Below are 15,480 nucleotides of genomic sequence, written 5' to 3'. Positions count from 1 at the left end.
TACGTTGCCATTGTAATACTTCGTATTTTGTAGGCCTAACGAGTGGAAGGATTTGTTATCAAAGTGGGATAGACGTGTAAAATTTGACTTTTCATATGGAGCAGTAGTCATCAAAGTGTAAGTCATTTTTTTGAAAATAAAAAAAGCAATCCTCGTCGATTCTTTACAATTGTTGCCGTACCAAAAAGCAAATCATATTCCCGTGGAATAGACGAGGAAACTTTCAAAAACTCAATAATACACAATATAGTATACTTTATCCTTATTTTAAGGTTGTTTTCACCTTGAGTTACATGTTTATTTATGCTTTATTTAGAATTTTAATAGCGAATTTTTTTTAATCCTCTTCTAGTACTGTATGATAAGAAGAAGGGTCCTACTGAATAAAAATCTCTCACAAATCCTTCTGGTCCGTATCAGCGGGTTAGGAACTTTGAGAGTAGGAGAAAGCATAAGGGAATTTCCATCCCAAAATACCTTTAATGGAGTTTAATCCCACAGCTTCAAGTTATGAGATGCAAATTTTATCACTAGACTAAACTATTTATGCATGATGAAGTTAAATTGTAGTATTAGGGTACGTATATACTGTAAAAAAAATAAAAAAGTATTAGCTCATTTAATAAAAGAAAAATGATAAACGTAACCCTAAGGGCTATGTTTAAGAAATTAAAAAGGGAAATATTGAAGAAAAATTAACATTAATTATACTAATTTATGTATGATTTTGTCATAAATTTTCAAATTAATTCCATTATAGAAAGTATATTTAATTCTTATATAATCCTAAGAGCTACATATAAGACTACTATTATAAAAATATTTTAAAAATTTTAATTCAAATTCTACCAAGTGACTATTTGCTTATAAATAAATAAATAATTAAAAAAGGGAGTATAAGCGGTGGGACACGTGAAAAAACGTGTATACCGGCCGACCCGCGTAAAAGGCGTAACGTAACTACGTAAGATCTCACCTGGAGGACCCATCTCCGTACTATTTATAAGGTGGCCAGGTCAGCTGTACACGTGTACTTTAAGAATGCCGGATCCGTCCGTAAATGTTGAAGGTTTGACCGTTTGAAGGATGTGGGGTTATTAATTATGGATCAGAATGATGGGCCAGTAAATAAGTATTTCGTGTCAATTAAAATGAGGTTTTAGGTATCTATCATAATACAGAAGTGAAGCTAAGTAAGTGTTTTATTGGATCTTGGCCCAATTCTAGATTAGCTTCATTAGTCACCCCAAATTTGAAGTCATAATTCATGAACAAGTGGTGTGTTGGCTATGGTCTTTAGCCTTCACCAAGGCAATGAGTCATTATTAAGGAACGAAGAGAATAATATCTATGTTATCTATCCCAAACTTTTTATCGCATTGTGTCTTGATGGCTGGTTTCACTCTCATATCACCGTTGGTCATGCTACACGGTTTCCATAAACGAGTAGGCATTAAAATCTTATTGAATGTTGAATGGGTGTAGGACCACTAATTTTGATTGAATGAGGCCGTGAACAAAAACATTGGTTAGCCATGCATTCAATGTTAACTTATGGATGGAATAGAACCTATGAAAGATTGAAAATGCCATGCATTGCCGCATAGGTCCCATACTTGCACCCATAAAGTATGAAAAATGTTGGATGATCACTAATAAATTTAAGTGACATTTGATAAAGTATATAAACCATTAAATTGAACATGAAGTTCAATCATTAACTTAATCTTTTAGTTGAAATGAACTATTAACAAAATTATCATTTAAAAATCAATTAAATGCGAAATATGGTGTAAGTAGTGATTCTTGATGATCAATTAAACAAAGACAAAATTTACAAGATCTCATTTTAGCAATGGACTATTTAGTTGTGCGAAACATATTATATATGGGACTCATCACTGGAGCACATATCCAACTAATTCAGGATGATGATCCAAATAAAAAATCACACATGGATCACAATATGATATTCATTTGAAGTAATTTTTTATTAAGAAAAAAGTAAATATTAAAACCCTAATTAAAGATGTTACAATTTAGCTTCATAAATTAAATTGGCCTAACAATTGTTGAATTAACCTCAAGTAAGATAAATTTTTTGACATTATTACGTGTACAACAAAAACTGAGAATGTATTCGATCTAACTTTTAACTTTAAGAAATAACCAGCTACAAGCTTACAAATATACTATTATGTATATATACGTTCATTGATACATGTATATGTGCATTTACATTTTATAGTTAGATTTTGTTTGGGAAAGCTTAGAATAATATGTAGTTAAATAATTCATGAATTAGGGATACTTAGGTTAAACTAGATAGAAATTGCATTTGGTTAAGTAGAGGAGAAAGGGCTTCCATCAACTTCTCGCAAGGATGATTGTGAACTCCCTCATATGTTGTTACGACAATGCTAGAGTCCTTGGACAGTCTCTGCACTTGTTTCTTCACATTACATGTCAAATGAGTGCACCGATAATAGCTCCTGTATGATAACCATAATTTGTTTAGCCTTTGATCATTAATCCAACATGAAAATTAAAACCTAATTAATATAGAAATATCGATCATGAAATTAGAAAATGAAGGGGAACTAGTCAAAGTTCGTTCATGAAGACCTCAAGGAAAAAAAAAAAGGAAGAATAAGAATGACCATAGAGAACAAATATTGATTTTTTTGTAATATTTAATTGCATTAATTATCGTTCCCTAAAAAGCGAAAATTAGTTGTTTGTACACCAAAAACGAACTAGACATGTACGTACCTTGGATAGATGTTATTCTTGACGGATTTCTGTCCATATTTTCTCCATCGATACCCATCATCAAGAATGTCCTCAGAGCTCTTCGTTTGGAATGCAAATCGAGGAACCACCTTGGCCTTCCTCGATCTTGTACTGCCACTACTAATAATACTACAGCTACTTATTCTCTTGCTGCTTTCCAACCTATGATCAATACTTCCTCTATTTTCTTCCACATTATTGCTTAGAGTACTATTGTTTCTACCACTTATAAAATCTGAACCATTGCTCTGACGATCATTTTCAAACTCAGCACAATCAAGTCGTTTATTATTATCATTATTATGACAATATTCATAACTACTAGCTGCCTTAACAGTTGGTGAATCGACCAAAAAGCTAGACCAATCAACGTTATCTGAGACAGTCGCGGCCTCAAAATCATTTGATGAAAACAACAACGGAGGTGAAAATTCCTTCTGCTGAACCTCAACACGTGGGACATTTTGCTGCTCTTCCATTTGATGATGAGATCGAGTATAGATGAAGAGGCTCGGGGTGAATATAAAACGTGTATGGGTGTATATATGATGAGATGGATGGAAGGTAAGAACGTTGGCCAGATATATGAAAAATAAAGAGTTAGAGAAATAGAGGTGGAGAGGATGTTACGTTTGAAGGAGTTTAGAGAGAAATAAAAGATAAAAAAAGGCCAACAAAATTGCACCTACTTTGTTGGTTCAACTACTGGTGCTATATTACGTTTGTGAAAGGTTTTTCCTACAAATATCCAATACATATGTTTGCATTTTATATTGGTTGTGTAGTATTTATTCTGTCGTTTTCTCTAATATGTGTACGTTATCAATGGTGAAAGGCGAATACGTCGACACTATGACGCATATATACAGATAGCAAGGTAGCTTCTTGCAGGAATTTTTAGTGTGTTAATTTGTTAAGTCACCAACCCATATAGTCAATTACTTACCTGGTTTACTACTAATATGGTGATTTCTAATGTGAGAAGGGATTTATTATCAGTCTCTCAATGAAAGTCACTATGAAGCATTAAGGGATTCGTGTCCAAGACCCCTGGTAATTAAAACTTTAATTCAGCCCATACAAACATCTTTACGAATACAGATACAAACTCACCCTTGGAAAGAACACCAAGGGGGAAAGCACTCTGCTGGCCCGACAGAAAGGTGGAACCGGGTAAATTTTACACGAAAACAATTTCGACTAGATTTTGTAAAAAAAAACATGCCATGCTGTTATTCTTATTTCTGAGTATCATAAACTAAAATTATTACATTCTATGAAAATCATCAAAATTCAGACCTAACCCTCTCTCTAATAGCAAGACCACTCTATCATGGTCCTGCGCTTATGAACTCGCTGAAACATGTTACAATCCGCCAATCTGTATATCGATAATAGAAAGAAAAAAGGCTAGCAGTATTTATTAGGTAAAGACATATCTTAAGACTGGAAAATATTCAGAACAAGGGCCTCTTCCCATTCAACATCTCCATCAGATGATCAAAGACGTGACTTCCACCGTCCCGTAAACCAGAATGCATGTATTCATTAGTTATCCACAGCCTAATTCCGGAAATATGTTCAGCAGTTTTCATGGCCAGATTGAAGTTCACAAACATGTCCTCATAGTAGAGCGCAGCTGCTACAGGAACCTATAAGCATTGTCATGCAATATGCAATGTTAGATGAAAAGGCACAGCATTATCTGAAACCGAGGGAGCACAACATGACAGAAACATGTATTCACATAAAACTAGCGAGTAGCGACACAAAAAGAAGTCTAAAATATCAGCAGTATAAGCAAAGAAACAAGCCCCAAATTATGAATCCTGCTTTTCTGCCATTCAAACATCAGCAATACATATCACCAAGGAAGGCTAAGAATCCAGGGAAGACAGAGAAACATTCAGGATACAATCACATGTACAAGGCAGGGTATCAGACCTTGTTGTTCTCCAGTGCTGCTACATCATATAATGGAGGCCAATCTTTTTTCTCTGAAAGTATGTGGGCAACCTCCTTGAGATGTTTCAAGGCAGAAATTTCATCAAACATCCATGGGAATACCATCTGTACAAGTAGAGTGTCAAGTCAGATTAGATCAAATGAGCAGACATTCACTGCAGCCTACTGCAGATTCCAAAATGCAAGAAACACAATGAAAAACAAAGATTGTGGATCAGTCGTTAAATTATTTCTATTGTCAATGACCAACAAAGAAAGCAAATCCTTTACTAAAGAAAGCAAGTATTCTTTGGCCGTACGTAACCAAATAAAACTTCGTTACAGACTTTTTGCAGTTATACTCTCAATACAGCAAAATTCACCGACTTCACTCAGAATTATTGTATGAGTAACTTCTGTGTGAGAAGGTTGTAAGGCAAGGCAAGGGTTACAAGATGAGCTTTATAATTAACTTGGGTATTATGGGGCAACTTTTATAAAGAAATGGATAGACATTTTCTTCTCAAGGCATAATTAAGAAGCTCTCATGCTAGAATTTACCATATTGTAAATTTAACAAGAACTTCATAGGAAGAGACTTGCTGACCCAAAGGAGAAGAAAAAGAGGGTTTCTAGAATAGGAGGGTTTAACACTTGAAAATAAAGTTCAACACTTAACAGCATAAGCAAGAATTTAGCCCATTACACCAATGAAAAAAATAACTAGATGATACTAAGAAAACAATATCAAGGAAATTAAAGATACCTGTCCTGTGAAGTATACAGGACGCCCTTCTTTTGCTGCCCTGATTGCGTCAAACTTGCTTCCATTGGCCTCCCTTACTCTGTGAGCAGCCCACTGTGATGGAGCACCCTGCAGATTTAAAATAACTTACCATTTTTTTACATGGAAAACTTTGCTAGACAAACAGCAGCAAGTTCATTTGCCCTAAAACATAAAGGAAAAAAAAGAGAGAGACTAAACTTACTTGGCAGTAAATCAACTCATGAAGTATCACATACAGCGGGTTCGTACTGAAAGCCCCCCAATTACCAAACTGCCATCCAGAAAAGTTTCAAGCCATCAATTGTCATACCAAGTTGTTGTGTTTTTTTTTTTTTTTTTTTTTTTTTTTTCCTCTCAAGAAATGTAAGTCATTGTACAAAAAAAAAAACTTGTATATTGAATTACTTACGGCATTCAAAAAGTAGTAACTGAGTTGCTTTTGTGCACCTGGAATTATAACAGGATCCCAGGCTCTCTCAAGCCTGTGGAGAACAAAGGATAAGAAGAAAAAGGTAAAAAGAAAGGAAGAGATAGAATGACTAAAAGAGTAATTCTTTAATCTCATATTAAGTAAAGCGAGATGTTGACTAACTACTTACATGAAATGCAACCTCTCAAACCCAGCACTAGCCCCTAGACCAGAAAGACCAAGAGTTTGAAGTCCCCTTGGGGTTAACATTCCACCAGATGGTAGAGGCACCTTCATTCAAGGAAACAAGAAAAGATACATTAACGCCAAATTAAGTTTTCAACAAAAAGCAACTCAAAAATTGAAAAGTAAACTCAAATGTTGTAGAATGTCGCACCCCGCCTCATTCAGAATTTGCCAAGAATTTAACAATATCTTGAACAACTTCAACATCCTGAGGAAATCTTTCATAGTATTTCTCTGTTTGGCGTGAAATCTTTTCAAAGCATGCATGATACACGGCATCTGCAGTACAACCATCTGCGACAGGAGGAATTCCGCCTGTTACAAGGACTTGCTTTAACCCTTGAGGGGCAAAACTTAGATATGTAACAGCACAAAAACCACCGTAGCTCTAGAAAACAAAGGGAAAGAAAAAGTCGTGAATTATAAGAGCTACATGAGTTCACTTTTGGGGAAATACATACTTAGTGAAGCTGAGGAGTAAATGGAACACTATACAAATGTCTGTGAGCTCACAAGCTATAAGTGCAACAAAATCAAGAGATAAGCACTAAAATCAACTTATACCTGTCCCAAGATAGTCCAAGGGCTAGCTTCAGGAACAATGCATTTTCTAATGAATTCAGCATCATTTACAATATTGTCTGCACGGAAGTGTTTCAAGTATTCAGCCAGATCTTCTGCAGATTTCATTTGCCGCATAGAAGATGTGGTTAAAGGAGTTGACAAGCCTGTTCCACGCTGTATAAATACTGCATTAGGTAACTCCAAGAAGAAGCTAAGAACCATAACCTAATCATAATAACGGGATTTGCAAATGAAACTTCCAATAAATCATGCCTGATCCAACAACACAATACGATAGCCTTCACATGCTTTACCAATCCAACCATTTGATTCTGTAGGACGTGGAGACTCAAAGCCAGGTCCACCTTGCAGATATAGAAGATATGGCAGTGGTTGATCCTCCTTACCAGCTGACAGAAATAGGAGAAATATGTATTTGTGAACCTCAAATTGGCAAAAGACAATAAAGCCATTAATGCATTAACATCCATAACCAAGCAATACATATCACATTATTCAAAGCCAGACAGAATAAAAAGAGTATTGATTTTGCCAAAGTTTGTTAGTTTCACTTTGTATACTTATAAGTTATAATCCCTTTAATAGTTTTCCTGTTCTAAGAAGGATCAAATGAGTGAACATGCCAAAAGTGTGGAACTCCAATCTGTATAGTTGCGTGCTTAAGTTAACATCACTCATCTTAACTTATAAGACCTTATTCCTATAGACAAATTATCATAACTTATAAACCCTTAAATTAAATATACACTCCACTCGACTTGAAACTTCTTTTTCGATATGAAAAGAACAGGGCTTTAATAAGTTTTAAAATCCTGCACCTAGAACTACACCACCATGTAGCTTCAACTCGAAACATGCACACATGCAATAGTTGATTGTATGAGAGGTTGTGATCAGTGTGCATACGTCACATGCCGGGTATCGGCCACGTGCACCATAAACACATTGACACAGACCCGTGGTAGTGGGCAGTGGTACCAAGATATAGAGTGGGCATCATTTCCCTAGTTGTTTAAGTCAATATTCTTTCTACAAAGTACTATTTAGTAAAGCAAAGGATATTAACACACTTGTAGTCAATCGAATGTCTTTTTTATAAACAATTGTAATGGTAAGTATAAAGTACTACCCCACCACCAAAACGAATTATCAAAATTCCCTCGTACAATCTAGATTCTTGAGTGAAATCAAAAGCTAATTACGATAATCAACTAGCATATAATCCAACAAATTAAACTGTTAGTGGAATCCAACCAGGCAACCACACTCATTACATACACAATTTACACACCCAGAAAAAACAATACCAAGTATTAGAATAAATCTTAAAGTTCATCCCCTTTCTACGCCCTTTTTCACTTTATCAAAACTCTTTCCATCAAAAGCTACATCAATTTTTCATATAATACAAATTTGTTCAAAATAACTTCAATTGATTAGGATATGATAAATTCACAATCAAGTTCGACAATGCAATGACGAATATCTAAAATTGATGAAATAGATTGAATTAAAAAAGTACCGGCAACAACTTCGCGAGCAAAAACGCTGATTTTAGGGCATGATGAATCAGAAACGCGAGAATAATCAAGAGGAACAGTGAAATAATGATCACGAAGTCGGAGTTCCGGCACCGAGATCCAGTTTCCGGCGACATGGTCAGCCGGAGAATAGCCGTTGGCGGATGTCATGGCGGCGGAGAAAGTCGTGAGTTGACGGCGGCGAGGAGAGAGAAAGTATGTGCGTAAAGTGAATGGAGCAGTTGTTGAAGAAGAAGATGAAGTGAAGCGATAAAGAAGTAGAAACGGAGGTGTCAACAAACTACAAGTAGTGAATGTAGATGGTATTCGTGTTGACCACATTATTCGTCACGCCGAAAAAAAAAGCAGTTTTTTTTATGGTGTGATTGGTTCATAATATTTGTCAAATACTTCCATGGTTTGAAGCTAACCACTTCAACCTTTCTGTTTTTAGCATTATTACTTTAGTACATTGTTTTGATTATTGACCCACATGACATGAGACGGCGGCACTTCATTCTTAGGCCCTGACTCAATCTGCTTTGCTAACACCTACTCTACTGTCTAGAAACTCAAAGAAATAAAAACTTATTCGTTTAGGCTTTAAAGGACTGATGCTCAAAATCTCAGATACAAAAGGCTCTGTTTGGTAATTGTGGTTAGTTGGTTATATTAGCTGATTGTATTAGTTATTTTTTACTAGCTGATTGGTAAGAGTTGATTATGTAGAGTTGTTTGTTAAAATTAGCTTATGTAGTTGTTTGTTAGTTGGATACATGAAATGACAATATTGGACATTGACAATTTATTTTTACTTAACTAGGGTAAGAAAAGTGGGAGGGCAAGAATGTATATTAGAGTAACTTTTTACAATAATAGTGTCATTTTATATTCATTACTCAATCAACTAATCTAAAAAGCTCTATTTTTTTGTTTTTTACAAATTAGCTGATTTGCCTCAATTAGCTCGTTTAAAAAGCATTTTTACCAAACAACCAAATTAGATGATTTATGTAGTCAAACCTCTAATTTGGTCAAATAAGCTCAATTTTTAATTTGTCAAAACTCTACTTACCAAATAACCAAATTAGATGATTTATGTAATGTAAGTGATTAGGTGACATTCTATGGTGTTAACAAGAAATACTATAAAGAATTAAAATGTTACGTGTCAACTACAAAGTCTTATACAATGCAAAATTAGTCACTTGTGATGTAATATTAAATTTTTCAATAGCTTTATCACTCGTGGTAATTGAGCATATTTATTAATGGTTGTTTTAAAAAATTGAAGGTTGAAAAAAAATATTATTGTAAATACAAGTGGTTTTCTAGACAAAGTGGATATCCAAATTTGACAATTCACTTACCAACTTAACACAAGAACTTCTAAATTGTTTGCTTTAGGAAAGTCAACAATGAAATTAAGATATATTTTCTTTTTATGTTACCAACAAGATATTGAAAAGTATGTTTGGTACAACTTGAACATATTAACAATATAAAAATAGTTTGTTTATGGAATAACACCTAAAACCTCAATATTAATTTCGAAGATGTAAAAGGTGGTTTGAAACTTATAAATAATGCATTTGATCTTTCAAAAATAAAAAAAAAAGTAATGATGCAACTATGTAAAGCATCATAGGGTAAAGTCAAAGCCGTATAGATGGCTTCTTGGTTTGTGCATCAAGTTGAAGGCTAAATAAATTTCAGGATTATTGTTAAGTGACAAAGGTGAGGACTTGAGGTAGCTATGTTACAAGCGCATTGTATATGATTAGAAAATAGAATGTGACCTTTAAATTGAGATAAATCAAGTTTTTTTTTTTTCTTTTTTTTTCAAATTAATATATGCAACTAAAAACTAGAGACAATCAAACTAAAAACTAGAGACAATCAAAACTCCATCTCTTAATCTACTTTTTATTTTATTTATTTTATTTTATTTTTATTTTTTATCAGAGCAAGATTAGCCCTGTCTGGTCTTAAGATTTTAATCCATTGTCACATCAAATTTTATATTAAATTTAATTATTTTTTTTATTTTTAATTATGTTAAGACTGTTTAAGAGTCAATCGGATTTATCTCTTCATTCTTCAGACTTATTTTAGATTTCTTTAAAATATTTATTAATTTTTTTTATTCATATATATTTCAATATTGTACGTTCTTTATATTTTTTGTAGGCTTTTAAAGAAGACAAATAAATGATAATAAAATCAATAGGATATTTAGTTTTTATAATACATATATAGAGTATTTTTATTATGACTAGGTACATACATGATAAATATTAAAAACCAACAAACAATAACAAAAAAAAAAAAAAAAAAGATAGTTAAAATACAAGATGATTTAAATTGATAATTATTGTTAAATCATGATTAGTGTGTATTTTATTTTATTTGAAACAAGTTAGGTACATAATTAAGGTAAAATAAAACAAACAATATGATTTTTGTATATAAAAAATTATAAACAACGTACATATCTATAAAAATTTTGAAACAACGTACATACATTTTTTTTAGAAACAACTTACATAGAATATTTTTATTTTGAAGAAATGTACATAGATTTTAATGTATTTAAATTTATTTATTTATTTTTATCAAAACACTGTGTTTTGATGTATATATAGGGAAAATACTGTGAATAGTGTGTAGAGTTGAGTCCTGAGTTTTCAAGACTCCACTTCAGATTTTGTTAAGACTCTGCTTTTTAAATACATTAAAAAAATAAAGTCTTGTCTTAAGACCAAAAATTTTAAAAATGATGATGTCATCCTTAAGACTTAGGATTAATTTTGCTCTCATCCAACACAGAGTTGATTCACGTTATTCACAAGATTAGACGCATTGAAACTCCGATAATATTGTATAAGAAAATAATTTACTTGTAGAACCGAGAAACCAGAGAGTAACATTCATAAGAATCATAACCCTTTTTTTTTTTTTTTTTTTTTTTTTTTTTTTTTTTAACTTTTAGGGGGAGAATCATAACATAGTTTCTGTTTCAAAAGAATGAATTTATTTTTTTTTTTTTCTTTAAGAGCAAAAAATAACGAAGAATATTATTGATTTAGCACTTTGGTAGGCCAACCGCCAACAACCCCATCACGATCCAAGCACGCACTACTCACTTCCACCCTTCCTTGTCTTTTTCAATGGCGGTCTTCAGCAATCTCCTAAGACACGCCGCCGTCCTCCGCCACCGCTTCACCCTCCGCAACATGAGCAACATCCCGGAAAACACCGTATACGGCGGTCCAAAACCCCAAAACACAGAACAAAGGGTAACATTAGCTCACCTTAAGCAGAAACACAAGAAGGGAATTCCCATAACAATGGTGACCGCCTACGATTACCCTTCCGCCGTACACCTCGACACCGCCGGAATTGACATTTGCCTCGTCGGAGACTCCGCCGCCATGGTTGTTCACGGGTATGATACTACTTTGCCGATTACTCTTGATGAAATGCTTGTTCATTGTCGTGCGGTGGCGCGTGGTGCTAATCGACCCCTTCTTGTTGGGGACCTCCCTTTTGGTACTTATGAGTCCAGCTCTCAGCAGGTATAAATAAAAAATTATGTTTTTTGATGTTTTTAGGATGAATTGTGAATTGGGTCATTGTTTTGTGGTTTTTTGCTTGATGGGTTGTTCTTGTTGAGTAAGTAGGGAAAGGAATCTACAATTGTATAATTGATGTAATAATTAGATGATAATTAAGGTGGTTTTGATTAAGTGGGATTATTAAGAACGTATTAGATTAGATTAGACATTTGGGAAAATGGGGCTGAAGTATGTTAGATTAGATTAGACATTTGTTCTGTAAGTGCTTTATTGTATCATAATCGAAAGTGTAAGCCCTAAGGTGAGTGTATGTGATTGTTATACTGAGTATTGGCCACTGGAAAGGACGATTATTGCTCTCTTCAGCGAGTGGTTTTTCATCGTGCTCTTGAAAAAATCCAAAGCTTGCATACCCTATTTCCGAGTAGTCCAATAATCCCAATTCCTTATAACTCATGTAGTTGGCTTGGGATCTCTTTACAGCGAGGCATAGAATAATCTCTTAGAAACAAAATGCCTAATTGCCTATAAGCTTTAGAGGGTATAAACTGATTTATCTCATTGGTGTACAAGTGTATAATCAATAGCTCAATATAATTTAGAGAGTATATACTCATTGTAATAAGATGCCTTAATTGATACAAGTATTATGTTTGTGAATGTATTAGTGTGATGGTTCATGATATGGCATTGTAAAATTAAAACAGGCAGTTGATTCAGCTGTCAGAATTTTGAAAGAGGGAGGAATGGATGCAATAAAATTGGAGGGAGCATCACCTTCTAGAATTACAGCAGCAAAAGCTATTGTTGAAGCTGGAATTGCAGTGATTGGGCATGTAGGATTGACACCGCAGGCCATTAGTGTTCTTGGAGGATTTAGGCCTCAGGGGAGAAACATTTCCAGTGCTGTTAAGGTATCTTCTGATAGACTCCTCAGTCCTCACCCCATGTGACCATACACTTGATATATGTTAGCGCTGAATGTGGTACTGTGAAGGTTGTAGAGACTGCACTTTCTTTGCAAGAAGCTGGGTGTTTTGCTGTTGTATTGGAATGTGTTCCTGCACCAGTGGCTGCAGCAGCAACATCCATTTTAGGAATTCCTACTATCGGTATTGGAGCTGGACCATTTTGCAGTGGGCAGGTTTGTTTTCTTATAATTGAAAGGTCAATGAGTTGACATTTTATCTTTATGCATAGTGTTTTAGTTTGAAGAAGTTTAGAGTTCATCATCTTGCTTTTTGCTTTGTAAATCTTGAAAATTCATGCATTTGTTACTCGACATCTTTTCAAATGCCATTGCCTACTATTACTATAAAATGTACACTCTTGTGCTAATTACAAGCCTGGTTTTAGTCGACCTATGGTTCTTTCCAGTTAGTTTGTCTTCCACACTGCACATAACTCTTTTCATTCCTCAACTCTCTTAATTCATCTGCAGTGTCCCTTCAATACTAAAGAATAGTAGTGTACCCCTTTTTTGTTGACTTTATGCTCCTTTCCTCCCCTTGAATTTAAATCAGACTCGTTTACTGACCCACTGTTTAAGAAGGCATGAGCCTGCACTGAGGGCCTGAGGCAATGGGTTGCCTGGTGACCTGGTGTGTATGTGCAAGGTGCACCAAGGTATTAGGGTTCTTGAAGTGCTGGCATAAGACAAGAAGCCTGTGCTCGAACCTAGCTGGAGTCCAGCACACATGTCATGATTAGAAAGGTGGTCATTTCCACGAGACTAACCTAAATTATTGAAAACAATGGAAATTTCAGCACAATTTCTACTGTTGTGATTTTAGGTTGCCCTTTTTGTTTTCACAATTGTAATTAACTGATTTTCCCAGCATACGTCATTATTACCTTACTTATAAATTGAATGAGAGATTCATGACATTTGTTTAAAACATCAAAGCCTCTATAAATTACTTCAACTGAATTTGGCACCTAAAAGTAGGCCACTAGGCCTTGTGCACTGCAAGTGCCTCTACTCCACTTCAGCAAAAATCCTCATCATGCACCTCTTTTATTAGATTAATAAATCGGCTCAGTTGCTTCACCTCTCTTGCAGACTGCAAAAGTAAGTGTTTCCTCTTAAAGCACTGATGTGGACTCATGGATGCCCTTATGTTAGTTATGGTCCCTCTGATTTGCATCAAAAATTAGAAAACTATACAATCAATTCTTGGCTACTTGTAGGAAGCCTACCATTCTATAATGCAGAAAGCTGTTTTCCTTCTTCATTCTCCCCATGCTTCAAACAATTTCATCAAAAAGATGCAGAATTCTGCAGCCAAGTTTGTTTAGTATGATGCACTCTTTCTGTGGTCCCATAAAATTTACCGTTTTCGGACTAAATTCAGATAAACTTACTCAATTGCCTATGCTCTTGTTTTTACACCAGGATTTTTTTCAAGTCCAATTGATTCACTTGATATTATCCTAATATTGTCATGCTTAATCATTAAAAAGCTTAAATGATTCTGTAAGAAATTTATTTCAATCTTAGACGTCATTTCTAAGATTCGACTAAAAAAAAGGAACTGTGGCATTGACTCCTCTTCACCACCCCTGCCCTTCAAATTATTTGCCCTGTCTGTCATTCAAAGAAAGAAAAAAAAAAAAGGCTGAATGAGATTTCATTAATTTTATTGTAGACTAGATATGCAAAATGCATCCAATCATATATGATCTCTTTTACCAAATGCTTCTTAAATTTCAGGTATTAGTGTATCATGATCTTCTGGGAATGCTGCAACACCCTCACCATGCAAAGGTTAGATAGTGCTACTCGAACATTCTGCCACCGCCACCCCTAAAATGAAATAGAAGTAGAATAGATGGTTTATTGCCATTTTTTTTCAATCAATAATTGCAGGTTACTCCTAAATTCTGCAAGCAATATGCACACGTCGGAGATGTGATCAACAAAGCCCTTGTGGAGTACAAGGATGAAGTGACAAGTGGTTCATTCCCTGGACCTAACCACAGCCCATATAAAATCAGTGCTTCAGAAGTTGGTGGCTTCTTGGATGAGCTAAAACAGATGGGATTGGATAAAGCTGCCTCTGCTGCAGCCGAAGCTGTTGAAAAAGTGGAGAAAAACAAAATCCCCTCGTAGATTGCTACGACTAACAAAATGTATTCGACAATCCGACAAAAAAATTATAATGGCTCCTCATATTGACAAGAGTTTTCCCCTAATTCCTATTGATAGTAGAATTTGGATGTTATATCAGTTTGCTCTGGCTAGTAAAAGTGAGCATGTTTCAGCTATGACATTGAAGCACCCTGCCAGAAACAGAGTATAGTGTTTTCTTTAAGCTTGTAGGTCTGTAAGTCGTTTGGTGCTGTAATTTTGCTAAGAGGCATAACAGAAACTGTATTTCGGCTGAAGAAACCTTATGTAGATTTGATCATGGAGATTCTTATTTTGTATTCGACTTTCACTTCATTCTTCTAAATAGGCTCATGCTCTGTATGAATATATTAGAAGCATCAAATCAGCCAATCAGGAGTTTCCTAAAAAAATAATATTTTTGTTTCTACGTGTAGTATCTGCAGTTTCTTTCCGTAAGATGAGGTCTAAGCTCCAGTACATTTCAGAGTATCATTTAAAAGTAGGCT

At 34.6% G+C, this 15,480-nt stretch overlaps 2 protein-coding genes and 1 pseudogene across 3 annotated transcripts; 1 reads left to right on the top strand and 2 right to left on the bottom strand.

Moving 5' to 3' along the window:
- Positions 1-2,218: 2,218 nt before the first annotated feature.
- LOC145584473 (uncharacterized) lies at positions 2,219-3,272 on the bottom strand. Its single transcript, XM_081641310.1, has 2 exons — positions 2,773-3,272; positions 2,219-2,492 (listed from the first exon to the last, which is right to left on the bottom strand). Exons 1-2 carry the CDS (start codon positions 3,270-3,272, stop codon positions 2,312-2,314), a joined length of 681 nt encoding a protein of 226 aa, XP_081497436.1. The 3' UTR covers positions 2,219-2,311.
- A 699-nt stretch (positions 3,273-3,971) lies between these two features.
- LOC145585750 (uncharacterized) lies at positions 3,972-8,488 on the bottom strand (annotated as a pseudogene). Its single transcript, XR_014100719.1, has 10 exons — positions 8,287-8,488; positions 7,017-7,153; positions 6,744-6,917; positions 6,331-6,567; positions 6,124-6,224; positions 5,934-6,006; positions 5,727-5,795; positions 5,504-5,611; positions 4,738-4,863; positions 3,972-4,445 (listed from the first exon to the last, which is right to left on the bottom strand). The product of XR_014100719.1 is annotated as an uncharacterized LOC145585750 (transcript).
- Positions 8,489-11,358: 2,870 nt separating this feature from the next.
- Positions 11,359-15,291, top strand: LOC145585749 (3-methyl-2-oxobutanoate hydroxymethyltransferase 1, mitochondrial-like). The gene is made up of 5 exons (XM_081642462.1): positions 11,359-11,862; positions 12,570-12,776; positions 12,860-13,006; positions 14,576-14,629; positions 14,732-15,291. The coding sequence occupies exons 1-5, from the start codon at positions 11,455-11,457 to the stop codon at positions 14,972-14,974; spliced, it is 1,059 nt and encodes a 352-aa protein (XP_081498588.1). The 5' UTR covers positions 11,359-11,454; the 3' UTR covers positions 14,975-15,291.
- Positions 15,292-15,480: the final 189 nt, after the last annotated feature.

The sequence above is a fragment of the Chenopodium album genome, chromosome 16, assembly GCF_948465745.1.
Source record: "Chenopodium album chromosome 16, dcCheAlbu1.1, whole genome shotgun sequence".
Taxonomy (NCBI): domain Eukaryota; kingdom Viridiplantae; phylum Streptophyta; class Magnoliopsida; order Caryophyllales; family Amaranthaceae; genus Chenopodium; species Chenopodium album.
The sequence above is the reverse complement of the archived record's forward strand: the minus strand, read 5'-3'. Positions and strand labels throughout refer to the sequence as shown.

Excerpts from the sequence above, each read along its gene's own strand:
- LOC145585749 (XM_081642462.1), top strand. The coding sequence starts at position 11,455 with ATGGCGGTCTTCAGCAATCTCCTAAGACACGCCGCCGTCCTCCGCCAC. Across the intron at positions 12,777-12,859 it reads ACATTTCCAGTGCTGTTAAG|GTTGTAGAGACTGCACTTTC; the intron begins GTATCTTCTGAT and ends GGTACTGTGAAG. Across the intron at positions 14,630-14,731 it reads AACACCCTCACCATGCAAAG|GTTACTCCTAAATTCTGCAA; the intron begins GTTAGATAGTGC and ends CAATAATTGCAG.
- LOC145584473 (XM_081641310.1), bottom strand. The coding sequence starts at position 3,272 with ATGGAAGAGCAGCAAAATGTCCCACGTGTTGAGGTTCAGCAGAAGGAA. Across the intron at positions 2,493-2,772 it reads AAGAATAACATCTATCCAAG|GAGCTATTATCGGTGCACTC; the intron begins GTACGTACATGT and ends GTTATCATACAG.